We start from the raw sequence: 13,384 nt of genomic DNA, 5'->3' as shown, positions 1-13,384 counted from the left end.
ATAGAAGCGGATACAACTCTAAAACATTCTGTAATAAAATCTAGACCTGTGCTGCTTCTTAACCTTTCCACAGAATCTGCTGTAAATAATCGTCAGATGTGCGTGGGGTTAGCAGAGAGCAGGTATTGGCTTTCTTTGACAGTTGATACTAGGCTACAGTTAGAGAGATAACACCAATCACGGCCATTGATCATTTAGATGCAACTATCAGTTCTGACAGCGGCATTTAAATGGCCTGACAGAGGGAGGGGGCTCTTTCTTATTACCGAACTTCACCTGCAGTGAGATTGCAAGGTGCAGTAAGGTCTACTGGCAGCCTAGGACCTTGTGTATGCCCCCAGGGCTGACATGTATTTCTGCCTATTAAGTCTTGCTTGTGGCAGGGCTAAAGGGGTTTTCCAAGTTATTTATTTCATATAGTTTTTGGCTCCCCGTGCCCAGTCTGCAAAGTAATTACTATTAGCAACTGGAAGAATTGATGAATATGAGCCTCGTGTGGCGCAGAGTGGTAAAGCAAGAGAAATGCAGTCCTAAATTCTTGCTCACGACTTAAAGGATGTGAGTTTAATCCCTGCATGGTTCAGGTAGCCGGCTTAAGGTTGACTCAGCCTTCTATCCTTTCGGGGCCCTTAAAATGAGTTCCCAGCTTGGTGGGGGGTAATAAATAAATTACACTGCGGAATAAGTTGGTGCTATACAAATAACAAAATTAATTATAAATTACTGTGTTTGGTGATACACTCTTCATTGGTATTTCATTTCCCTTCAGCTATGCCTACATAATAACTGTTTAGTAGCCAGTCCTCCTTTATTCTGCTTCCTTCACAGGCGTTCAAGTTAAATGGGAACCATAAAATACGTTATGGTGCTCATAGGACAGGTCCTGGGGATGTGCTTTACTTACTTACTCACTTCCTCGTTCCCACGCTGTCACCCATGGAAGTTGGCCCGTGGACAGTGCAGCAGACTCCTCTCTACAGGCTGTGGGTGCGTACACACTGTTCTCCATAGGAGTGCGTGCACACAGCCTGCAGAGATGAGTCCTCTTGTCACGTCTTACCAATGCTGGATTGGAGCCACAGGTGTAGTAGCCGAGCCTGTCACTGAAGAGAAGTCAGAATAGCCGGGAGTCGTTATTGGGAAGTCACGGTATGCAGTACAAATAGATTAGACAGAAGCGTAGTCAATGGAAGCCAAAGGTCAGCAGCAGGAGGTATCGATATGCAGTAGAGGAGCAGGAGGAACAGGAGCTTGATCAAAGTGGTGGAATACAATAATCACGCACTGAAGGAGTAGCAAGGCTTTATAGAAAGTACAATCAGGAACAGAGTCTGGGTCAGGACCAGGAAGCAGGAACTAGGTAACTTTGGAAATACGCAACAAGGCTAGGTTTCAGCAAGGGATCTGCCCAAGTGCTGGTTTAGCCTAGCAGAGAGAGCTGCCGACTGGGACACGAGGTTGTGTGGGTTCAAGCCCTGACACCTCTGCACTGTCCACATGCCATGCAGACACTGGGAGCCAGGTAGGTATGCAAAGCACATCCTTGGACTCCTCAGGACCTGTCCTGTGAGCTATGAGCACCATAACTTAGTTTATAGTGCTCTTAGATATTGACAGGTTTCATTTTAAGTCCCCAAAATGCCCTTAAGTGGTTATATCCAAAATCGACCTTTATCACCTATCAATAGGGTAGGCGATAATAGTCTGATCAGCAGGGGTCTTACAGAGTCCTGTTCACGGAGTCTCTCTATGGCTTCTTAGTATAGACCTCTACAGTCTGTGTATTGCTGTACTGTTTCCATCAGATTCCTAAAAATTAGTATTTATAGGGGTGAATACCTCCATGCATACGGGGTCCCATGGTGCATGCTGCAATAATTTTGGGATTTGTATGTAATCTGATAGAAAATCTCTGTGAAATCACAGCATACAGAGGTACAGTAGAGGCCTTCTGTACCTCTATGGCAGTCCTATTACATCTTGTTCAAAACATAGCAGTACTATGGCTAGGTGCATGAGCACTAAGCTCTTTTAGTGGAGTGGCTTTCGGCAATGTATGGCTCAATTGTTCTTGGCATTACTTTTAAATCTCAGGAGGAGACAAGGCAACATCATTATTGAAGGTTTCAGACAGGTGGGCTAGTTTGGGTAAGGACTATCTGTGAAAGCAGCATCTGGGGAACCCTGGTTTTCACCCTTAACCCTCTCAGGCGGGATACGGTCTTCACTGCTGGGTCCTCAGTCCATTACGTACACAAATAGTCTCAACGGGGTGGCTGTTAACTCTGTACACGGCCGAGCATGGTACATGATGGCATGTAATAGAGCGTAGAAGAGAGACAGGCAATGATCAGCTAAGCGTCAGAGAAGCAGTAACAAGGTCCAGGCAGTGGTTTGGAGCAGGCAGCAAACAGTAGTGAAGTCCAGGAATCAGAGTTGAGGACAGAATGCATGGAAGTTGGGATATTCGAGAATCAGACAGGAGTTAAAAAAATGGACATAAACTGGGCCTTTATCATAAAAGCTATAATGGACCGATTGCTTAGGTATCCTCTATAGCAGGGGTGGGCAATTAATTTTCCCATGGGGCCACATGAGAAATTGGAATGGTTTTAGAGGGCCAGACCAACATACGAAGGCTCCATGCACATTGCCTTAATGGGGCCGTATTCCAGCCACCCGATTTGCGGCCAGAATACGGCCGCCATTGAAAATGAATGGCGCTGTAATACGGCTCCTCCAACAGTGCAACAAATTGTCTGTGATTTAGTGCTCTTGCCCTGATGAAATTAACTATCTTTTGCGAATGCTTCTTTTTTCTCAGGACAAATTAGCGCTGCAGAGTCCACCAAACATTCTTTGACAAACTCCCCATCAGAGAATGGCTTACTGTTTCTTGCAATTTTGTAGGATACTACAAAGCAGGTCTTTACGGCTGCATCCCTGGATGAGTGAAGTTTTTAAAAAAATCCTTGCTGACTTTGCAGTTTTGCTAGCAAATCTTCAGATACCCGTGCCCGCTCTGCCTCCGTCAAGTTCTTGTATTTCTCTCCGTGTTTAGTCTCATAATGGCGATGCAAATTGTAATCTTTAAATACAGCTATCTGCTCTCCACAAACTAAACACACAGCTTTACCTTTGGTTTCAGTAAATAGATATTTAGAAGTCCATTCTTTGTTAAAAACTCGGCATTCTGCATCAATTTTTCTTTTTTTAATGTTAGCCGCCATATTTAAGGGTTAACAGCTAACCTCGGAAAATAGATTTTTTTAATACACAGTAGTATGCTCCTAGGAGAGGGCACAGAGAGCTGCCCCAAGAAGAGAGATTAAAAAGTGAATATTATTAGTATTATTATTCTAATTACAATGCAAAGGGAAAAGTCCTGACACTTACCAATGACGAGCGTGGAACGATTGTCCTGGCACTCCCCAAGGTCCGCAACGAGCATCCTGGCACTCAGAAGTTACAGTGGCATCACTTACTCAGCATCGGGAAGCAGTGAAACTACAAACTCCGAAGCCTTGTCCATTTTGTTAACTTATGTGCTGTTTAATAAAGTTATTCAAGCCTACGTCATTGGTAGAGGTGCTTGAATAAGTAAGGCCTGAATAACTATTAGCACAGCACAGAAGTGAACAAAATGGACAAGGCTTCGGAGTGCATAGTTTCGCTGCTTCCCGTTGCTGACACCGGACTCATTGGTGAGTCACCAGGACACTCTTTGCGGGCCGGTCAGAGCTATTCAGCGGGCCGGATGTGGCCCGCGGGCCGTGCTTTGCCCAGGTCTGCTCTATAGGATGCCTAATATAGCCGTGGGTGAGTGGTGATTGGGAGGGGGCGGGTTAAGGAGCACACACTGGCTTTTTAAGAAAGGGGGAGGAAGCAAGTGTGATCCTTATGGGTAGACCTTATGGAGGAAGTGGAGGAGCAGTTTCTGGCCGTGGCTTCAGGGACAGGTGAGTGGTGGCGGAAGCATGCTGTGAGTCAAGGTGCCCTTTTCAACCAGAGTATGCCTTTTAAAAAACAGTTAAGTTGACACAGAGCAATAGTATACAGTATACAGCAAAGTAGATAGCATAAACTTGAGGGATGATTTGTTGCATGTCATATTAAAATGTGACAGTTTCTAGTCAATGAATTGTCTTTCAACAGTCCTATAAGAGCTTACTTATGTTTAATGCAGAGCACTGATCAGAAGCGACTGCCCATGGAAGGACGCCCTGGATATGTGCCTACACGTTGATCTCTCAATGATTAGTCTCCTCTCTGTTTTTCGTGCATGGACTGCAAAGCCACAGATCATATTGTGTTCACTGGCTTCTGTACCATCCATAACTGAACATGACAGGAGTGCCGTGAATTCAGAAACAGTTCATGGGGCAATTTGCAATTCTATGAGTCTGTTCTAATTGATTATTTTTTCAGGCATTTTTTTATTAGCCCTCATTGAATAAGCAAGGCAAAACTCTGTGCAATTACATTTTTCATTTTGCCCATTATTGCAAATCATTATCAGCTGTGTTTTTTGGGGTTATTACTATTGTATGTAGTGTAGCTTAAGTCTGCAGTTGCCATTTTATTTTATAATACGAAGATCTCTATATAACTTTTAATTAGGCTATGGTGAGCTTAATATCATTATATCACTAGACTTCAGACATACTCTAGATATAATAGTAATAACCCATGGACATATGACAGTACATTAGGTTTAAAAGAAATTGTTAAAAGTAAAAAAAAACGTAATGAGGCTTAAAAAAATGTAACAAAAAAACAAAAGTTTGCAAAAAGCACCCTATTTCAAACAAATATATTTAACATCTATAGTAATTGTATATCCATTAGAGATGAGCGAACGTACTCGGAAAAGCACTACTCGCTCGAGTAATTTGCTTTATCCGAGTATCGCTGTGCTCGTCCCTGAAGATTCGGGTGCCGCTGCAGCTGACAGGTGAGTCGCAGCGGGGAGCAGGGGAGAGCGGGCGGGAGAGAGGGAGAGAAAGATCTCACCTCCGTTCCTCCCCGCTCTCCCCTGCAGCTCCCCGCTCCGTGCCGGCACCCGAATCTTCAGGGACGAGCACAGCGATAGTCTGATAAAGCAAATTACTCGAGCGAGTAGTGCTTTTCCGGGTACGCTCGCTCATCTCTAATATCCATGCATTCATTTTTACCTGTACAATAGTTATACTCTGTATTAATTGGAATAGTGAATGCTGTAAAAAATGAAAAAAAAGGTACATTTTTCTTCATTCCTCTGTACTAAAAATTCATATAAATTAAAAACTATTATATATATTACTGACAATGATTCCTAGAATATAAATGATTTGTCCGGTTAAAAAAAACAAAAACCTCAAATGCCTTACATTTTAAAAAATGATGGCCAATTCTATGCAAGGAAGCCTTTCTCTTGCAACTGTACACATTGAAAAGGCAGCATAATAAAGAGCAGGAGGCACTGAGCAGATTGATATACACATGTGGGGAGATATTTAGTATAAAATGTAGTTCAGTCTTTTAAAACTCTTATTCTGGACTTAGGAGTCTAGTGGGCGGTCCTACTTAGTAATAGACAACCTAACCTGTATGTCTGCACACAAGGGGAACTGTCAATCACTGATAGGACCACCCACTAGAATCGTAAACTCACATTGGGCAGAGATGTAAATGAATAAATGACAACTTATACTGAATCATTTCCTACTAAAATAAATTTCAATCTGCTCAGTTAATTTTCTCTAAATCATGGTGCCTGCAGATTGGACAGCATCTTTAACATGATGGGTTCCAGTAAAGAACAAAATTGGCTCAGTCCTTAGCGACATGAGATGTATAAGGAAATTACATGCAGACAAGGAGTATATGGAGTGGACTCTGGAAACATTGTTTTTTGTTTTTTTTATGCAATCCCAAATTTTTTTTGGGGGGGGGGGGGGGATGGTTTCCGAATGATTATACAGTACATTAAATGGTGTAAATTAAAAAATAAAACTCGTTTGGTGAAGAGTAAACCTCACATGGCTGCATCAATGGAAAATTAAAAACGTTATGGCTTTTGGAAGGTGGGAATGAAAAACCTGAAATGAAAAGTTGAAATGGCTGTAGTGCCGAGGGGTTAGTCAGCACAAGATATGGGACTTGCTTAGATTGAAACAAACAAACTGGTTTTCAATGGTCTCACGTCCTTTTAGGCCTCGGTCAGACGAGCTTATTTTTTCACGCTGCTAGCAGCGCACAGAACCTGCTTCTAATAGAAACCAATAGGTTCCTATAGAGGCACTCACATGAGAAAATGTTAGGTGCGCGAAATGCTGCGCACCTAATAAAGATAGGACATGCTGCAGGTCACATGTAGTTCCGTGGTGCGCACCGAAGATAGGACCTGACCTATCTTCGGAGGAAGCTGTGCAGGAGTTTCCATTCACTCCTAAGGGAGCAGGAATCTATGAAAACTCCTGTGCAGGAAAAGAAAATTCCCTGCTGCTTACAGCAGGACATTTAAGGTGTGCCGCCCAGAAGTACATTTTAAAAGGCCTGCTGTAAACTCCTGTTAGTCCCCCGGGGGGATGTGTGGACTCCCTGATGATTCCCTTAATCCCCGCAGGGACTTACAGAAATTTACAGCGGGACATTTAAAATGTACTTGTGGTCAGTACTTTTTAAATGTACTGCTGTAAACAGTGGGGTATTCCTCCAGCCCCACTGCTGGGCAATTCCCCAGCAGCAGGGGGTAGTAGGGGACTTCCTCTATCTCTCTCCAAGGGATTTCCCTATAGCAGGGAGAGATATCCCTCCCTGTGAGATACCATGTAGCTCCGACCTTCTTTTTAGCCCTGCCCCTCTCTGCGCTATGGAGATATCCCTCAGGGATCCCCTTATTAGGGAGAGACAGAGTGGGCTATGGGTTAGTCCCCCATAGCAAGGAGACAGAGCGGGGTTATGGAGGATTAACCCATAGCAGGGAGAGACAAAGCGGGCTATGGGTTAATCCCCATAGCAGAGAGACAGAGCGGGGCTATGAGGGATTAACCCATAGCAGGGAAAGACAGAGCAGGCTATGGGTTAATCCCCCATAGCAGGGAGAAAGAGCTGGGCTATCAGGGATTAACCCATACTAGGAACAGACAGAGAGCGCGGGCTATGGCTTAATCCTCTGTAGCCCCACTCGCTCTCCCTGCTATGGGGAAATCCCAAAGCCCTGCAAGGCTTCTTCTCTGCCTTCTTCTCTGCCTGTTCACGTGAGCAGTGTTATTTTTTTTTTTTGCACAGCTATTTGTGCACAAAAAAATGCTCGTCTGACCAAGGCCTTAGGGTGCATTCTAATGTAGCCACAAATTCCACCATGAACAAATCTGCACGTCCTTCATGCGGATTTACAAAGGGCAATATTCCCAGTCATTTCATGGTGAACCTATAGCAGAAAAAAAGATTTTGGCGCACATTTCTCCGCGGCAGATTTTTCTGCTTCTCGTGAAAGTGTCCTCATTGTAAAAGTTCTGCAAATGGAATTGAAACCGTACTTCCTAATTCATCCGTTGAACATTTCATACACAGGGAATGTTCTTAAGTTGATTGATTTGTCTACATTGACCTATGTTCTTGTTTACTTTAGGTACCAAAGGAGGACGTGGACACTAAGCCTCTAGGGGGCAGTAAAATGGAAAAAGAAATTATGATTGAAACCCTAAGGAAGCTCCGTAGTGGCATCGTTGAAAAGCAAGTGATCTCAGGACATGAATTTAAAGGCTGTCCATTTTACAGCAAACCAAAGAGGATTCTATTCAAGGTTAGAGTCACATTAACGGCTATAATGAACCCTTTGCTTTTGCTAACAGAATGGTTCCTTTTTTTCTTGATGGTTGATTCTCAGTGGAAGTCAACTAATAGCAATTTAGTGCCCATTATATTAAAATGACTTACATATTCTAATAGCTTTTTGTACTTTACGTATTCTCCATTAGTTTTCTTGTCTTTTATTCCCTTTACCGCTGCAGATTTCTTCTAAGTGTTAAATGGGAAAGAACAAATCTAATATAGTGATTTGTAATACACTGCACATTTCCTAACAGATACAGGACGATTATATTTGCTAGCAAAGGGGTTTTAAATAAATAGAGCTTAAGGCTGGTTTGACACACAGCAATTTTCAGAAAAAAAAATCCTCTTTCCTAGTTATGGCTACAAAACACTGCATTAACCCTTTCCAAACCACTGTCTGACGTCTTAAAACATTATGATTTAAGGCTGTACAGCTCTGATGTTGGAAGACGTCCGTCGGGGTTCTCTTACTGTATATTTCCAGCCTATCAGAGCCTATCCAATGTGTCACCTCATGCAGTACTGGCTTTAGCCAGGAGATAGCGCCGTTGTATAATGGCAGAAAAAGAGTAAGCCCCCTAGGAAATCCAGGATACAAATTGGACTGAAAAGGGTTCTTTAAAGAGGTTGTACCAAAATGTACTTGTATCCCTTATATGAGAATGGGGGTCCTGCTTTCATAATTTTCCTCACTGCGGGCTCTCTGCACCACCCACCACAGTGAGGAGTAGATTGAAGGGAGCTATGGCCGCGCATGCGCAGGGCTGCTCCATTAATTTTCAATGGGGTTGTCGGAGATAACAGAGTACAAGCGCTCAGCTATTTCTGTCAGCCCCCTTGCAATGAATGGAGTGGTGGCTGCACACACACGGCCGCTGAATCACTCACTTTGACATTACTGCGGGTGGGCGAAGTGACCCAACGGCGACAAAAAAAGCGGGACTCAGGTTCTGCGATCTGTAGATTGATGGGGTTCTCAATGGTAAGATTTCCACCGATCTGAAATTTGTAACCTATCCTATGGATAGCTGATTAAAGTGTATCTTGGAGATGCCACTTTAAAATGGAAAATATGAACTGAGCCCAGTGGCTCATGCTCACCACCCAGTGTGCGCAAAGCTTATATATATAGGCATTACAAGCTGCAAGGTGCCAATGGAGGATGAATCCAATGATTCTTGGTTTGATTTTTTTTTTTATGTTGGATTTGTACAAAATTTGACAGAAAAAAAAGACTTAAATACAGAGATACATTAGCAGTCTGTTCACCTCTGTGGATGCCCTGTAACTGCTCCTTAAAGGGCTTGTCTATTTTTGTTAGCCCCATTGAAATGAGTAAGAGCGGTGGAGCTCATGCGCAGCCAGTGCTCCATTCTGTTTTAGCGGCAAAAACCATGAACCATTCTAGACAATAATGTGCTGCTGACAATGTGGCAAAACTCTGGAAATGGTCAGCAATACCTCCCGCAAGACAATGCGCCTTGTCACAAACCCAACACTGTTTTATGTTGGTTTGAGAATATGGATGTTCCACGATTGGACCGGCTGCAGAGAGTCCTGACCTGAACCTTACTAAACGTCTTTAGGATGAAGGAACCCTCTGGTCTTGAAATGTAAACAGTGTCCATCCTCTTTGAAATATCGTTTGTAGGATGAATGGAGGGAAATACCAGCGGAAGTATATTAGATATTAGTAGACAGTATGTCACGGAGAGTATCTGTTGTCATTAGGGCCAAAGAAGCCCCACTAAGTATTAAAATATGGAAATAAATGCTATTTTTGTCTTTTTTTTTCACGTGTCCAATTACTTCTGGTAGACCATTGTATGTTGTCCTTTGCTAGGGCAGCATGTTAAAGGGGGACTATCAATATTTTGGCCAATACAAAACTGCTGACAGTGTTATATTGGGGCACGGGGACAGGGCTAAAGTATTCTTGTGTGTATGATGTTAATATAACAAGTCACCTTTTATTCTTCTCTGCGTACCACCGCCACTGATGCTGTGGGGGTGGGACTTCACTTCGTCCTGAAGTGTTCTCCTCTTACTCTCCATTGAGCTGCTCCACAGCTCAAGCATCCAATCAGGAGTCAATCAGCTGTGGAGCAGCTCAATGAAGAATAGGAGCTGATGGCGGTACTAACCTCATACACGCAGGTATGCTTCAGCCTTGCTCCCCTGCCCATTTTTAACTCTGTATCAGATAAAAATGCTGACAAGACTCCCTTTAAGACGACAGATCCGCTTTGCCATCTTAACTTTAGCTTTGCCTGTCCTGCACCATCCACATACTGTAATCCATCAGCCAAAAATGGCTCTGCTCCAAAATCAAATAATCTCACTTTTATTTTCACCCTGCTCTTCAGGACCTTGATGTGGGAAAGACATATAAGAAAAAAATCACTTTGACAAATGCATCATATACAATTAATTTCTGCAAGCTGGTGGGAGTAAGTGATCATCTGCAGGATTTCATCACCATACAGTAAGTAATTCATCATTCACATGCACTATAAATCTGTTCTGCATTTAAAGTAGATCGAAGAGTTTAGAGCAACAAGCTAATAATTACTTGGTTGACATTCTTTACAATGATCCATCAGCATATAGGTTTCATTTCATATACTTGTTGAAGGCTGTTGGCCACAGATTCTGCAATACCTGCAGTAATAATGGTAGTCACTGTAGCTGGCGACATGCCTGGCAGATTACTGCAACATATTTTAGGTAGTCTTTCATACAGATCAGTATAATCTGGGGTATACCGTTATGCTAATTTAGTAAAGTTTTGGAACTATTAGAGTTTTGCGCTTTAGACTAATATGACATAGGCAAGTGCGATATCGGGCTGTGAATCGCGGCTCGATATCGCGCTTGCTAATATGTGATTTCCCAGCGGATTGTCTCACAACACGGAAATCTCGCACGGGAATCTAGGCCGCCTGAAAACGGCCTTAGGGTTCATTTATATAGCCATTCACACGAGCATATAAAAATTTATCCGTTTTGCGTCCGCATGTCTGTTTTTTATTTCCATATGTCAGCTTTTTTTCACGTCTGCAAAAAACTGTAATAGAAAATTGAAAAAATTCATTTTTTTTCTGCATCTCTTAGCGACATTCGTGTGTAGCAGTTTTTTTTTTTTTGCTTGTCCCCATTGGCTTGAATCAGACCAAAATAGTACATGCTGCAATTTTCCTTTCACATGGACCGTGTGAAATGGCTTAGCGAGTAGTAGAGATGAGCGAGCATACTCGCTAAGAACAATTGCTCGATCGAGCATTGTCCTTAGCGAGTATCTCCCCGCTCGGCAGAGAAGGTTCGGGTGCCGGCGTGGGTGAGTGGTGAGTTGCGGCAGTGAGCAGAAGGGAGCGGGGGGGAGAGGGGGAGAGATAGATCTCCCCTCCGTTCCTCCCCGCTCTCCCCCGCCGCCGCCGGCCGAATCTTTGCTCTCAAGCGGGCAGGTACTCGCTAAGGGCAATGCTCGATCGAGTAATTGCCCTTAGCGAGTATGCTCGCTCCTCTCTAGCGAGTACTGTAGATCAATGTGATGTTCAAATTCATTCTAAACTTGGACAGCACCCAGACAGGAAATACGCTGGAGTGAATTGGCCATAAATGTTTCAGATCTAGTTGGGTGCAAATTACTTTAAATGTGCATACTGGGTAAAAGTGAGTTTAGATGCCCACCCCATTCCCGAAGTTTGTCCTGTCACAGCCATAGACAATTAGAGAACTTTGCAGGCTGCTCCTTTTGGTCAAACTTTGGTCGCTATGAGCTGCACTGGTGTGTGATTCCATGGTAAAACTGCAATGATAAATGCAAATACAGCTTAGTCTACATTTTTTATTGCTTTACTGCCATACAAGTTTGCACAGACACAATTCTAGAAACCAACCTAGGTGGATCCTTTGCAGTCTGGCCGTTGGGGAATTGCAAGTTGCACTGTGACTCTATTGACTTTGATGAAAGTGTGACGTCGCTGTGCTACATAGTGATCTTTGGTTGTGAGAGCCCTATTGTGGATATAATTGCATATATATATATATATATATATATATATCTCCTATTTATTATAACTTCCATATAGTATAGTAAGAATTCACGTTCTTTTCCTAAAGTGAACACTTTCTTTTAAAGCTGAGGATTGTTTATGACATTGAGGCGTGAGCGATGGATACAATGTGACACAGTTTACAAGCTGGTGAAAGCAACATGCCATATTACAGAATTAGATTATCATAGACACTTCACATTGCGGCTCACCGGTTACAAGGTTTCAGTGTGAAGATGTGACAGGAAAAACAATGAAGGTTGCTTGGAGGCATTCTGTGCCCTTCATTCTGATGGTGATTGGTTATTTTCTCTATCCCCCTAATAATTGCTTTCCTGCATGAATACATTGTATCTGGGCTATTTGTTTGTTAATGTTATGCCATTTTTTGTATAGAGCCGCACCACCTAATTATGTGTTGTTGGGTGTCTGCTCAGGTCACAATCTTCCTAAGCGGTCAGGCCCAAAATCTAAATCTTGAAACCCAAACATTATCAGAGATAAAACACACAGTTAATTAACTAGTGTGAAGTGATGACACACGATAATTATTATCAGGCCACTATTTGCTGATGTCCTAAAGCCATTGCCATCTGAAAGGAAAGGTGAATGTTAGCCAAACCTGATGACTTTAGCAGGATCGGCCAACCATATAGTTTGTATATTGGTGAAGAGGGCCCCTGTGCCAGAGGGTCCTCAGGCAGGTGCTTCATCAGACTTCCCATGAGGAGCAGGGGCGTAACTAAAGGCTGAAAGGCCCAAGTGCAAAAGTTGAGCTCGGGGCCCCAACCCCCCTTTACCGCACTTCATGGCTGCTGGCCTTGGTCTGTTCAGGGCTCTCTGCAGCATCACTGAGTCTCTTAGTAGGCCCACGCATGCAATACTAGCATCTGCACCTGTACCCATAACTAAACTATAGCACCTGCAGTCATCTGCACCTGCAACCATACCTAAACTACACAGCCTGCAGTCATCTGCACCTGCACCCATACCTAAACCATATAGCCTGCAGTCATCTCACTTGTATCCATACTTAAACCATATAGCCTGCAGTCATCTCACTTGTACCCATACCTAAACCATACACCATGCAGTCATCTGTACCCATACCTAAGCCATGCAGCCTGCAGTCACCTCACCTGTATCCATACCTAAACCATACAACTTGCAGTCATCTGCACCCATACCTAAACCATACAGCCTGCAGTTATCTGCACCTGTACCCATACCTAAACCATAAAGTCTGCAGTGAACTGCACCTGGATCTATACGTAAACCATAGAGCCTGCAATCATCTGCACCTGTATCCATGCCTAAACCATGCAGTCTGCAGTCATCTCCACCTGTATCCATACCTAAACCATGCAGCCTGCAGTCAACTGCACCTGGACCTATACCTAAACCATAGATCCTGCAGTCATCTGCACCTGTATCCATACCTAAACCATATGACCTGCAGTCCTCTGCACCTGTAGCCATAACTAAACCATACAGCCTGCAGTGATGCC

At 43.4% G+C, this 13,384-nt stretch overlaps 1 protein-coding gene across 2 annotated transcripts in view; it reads left to right on the top strand.

Annotated features, from left to right (window-relative positions):
- CFAP74 (cilia and flagella associated protein 74) overlaps positions 1-13,384 on the top strand; it is a 168,891-nt gene that overhangs the window by 46,472 nt on the left and 109,035 nt on the right. For both annotated transcript variants that reach the window (XM_066606837.1, XM_066606838.1), the window contains exons 13-14: positions 7,616-7,789; positions 10,188-10,306. In XM_066606837.1, the coding sequence (XP_066462934.1) occupies positions 7,616-7,789; positions 10,188-10,306 (293 nt within the window). The remainder of the gene's footprint in view (positions 1-7,615; positions 7,790-10,187; positions 10,307-13,384) is intronic.

The sequence above is a fragment of the Eleutherodactylus coqui genome, chromosome 6 (assembly GCF_035609145.1).
Source record: "Eleutherodactylus coqui strain aEleCoq1 chromosome 6, aEleCoq1.hap1, whole genome shotgun sequence".
Classification (NCBI taxonomy): Eukaryota; Metazoa; Chordata; class Amphibia; order Anura; family Eleutherodactylidae; genus Eleutherodactylus; species Eleutherodactylus coqui.
This window is presented reverse-complemented; position numbering and strand designations above follow the sequence as displayed.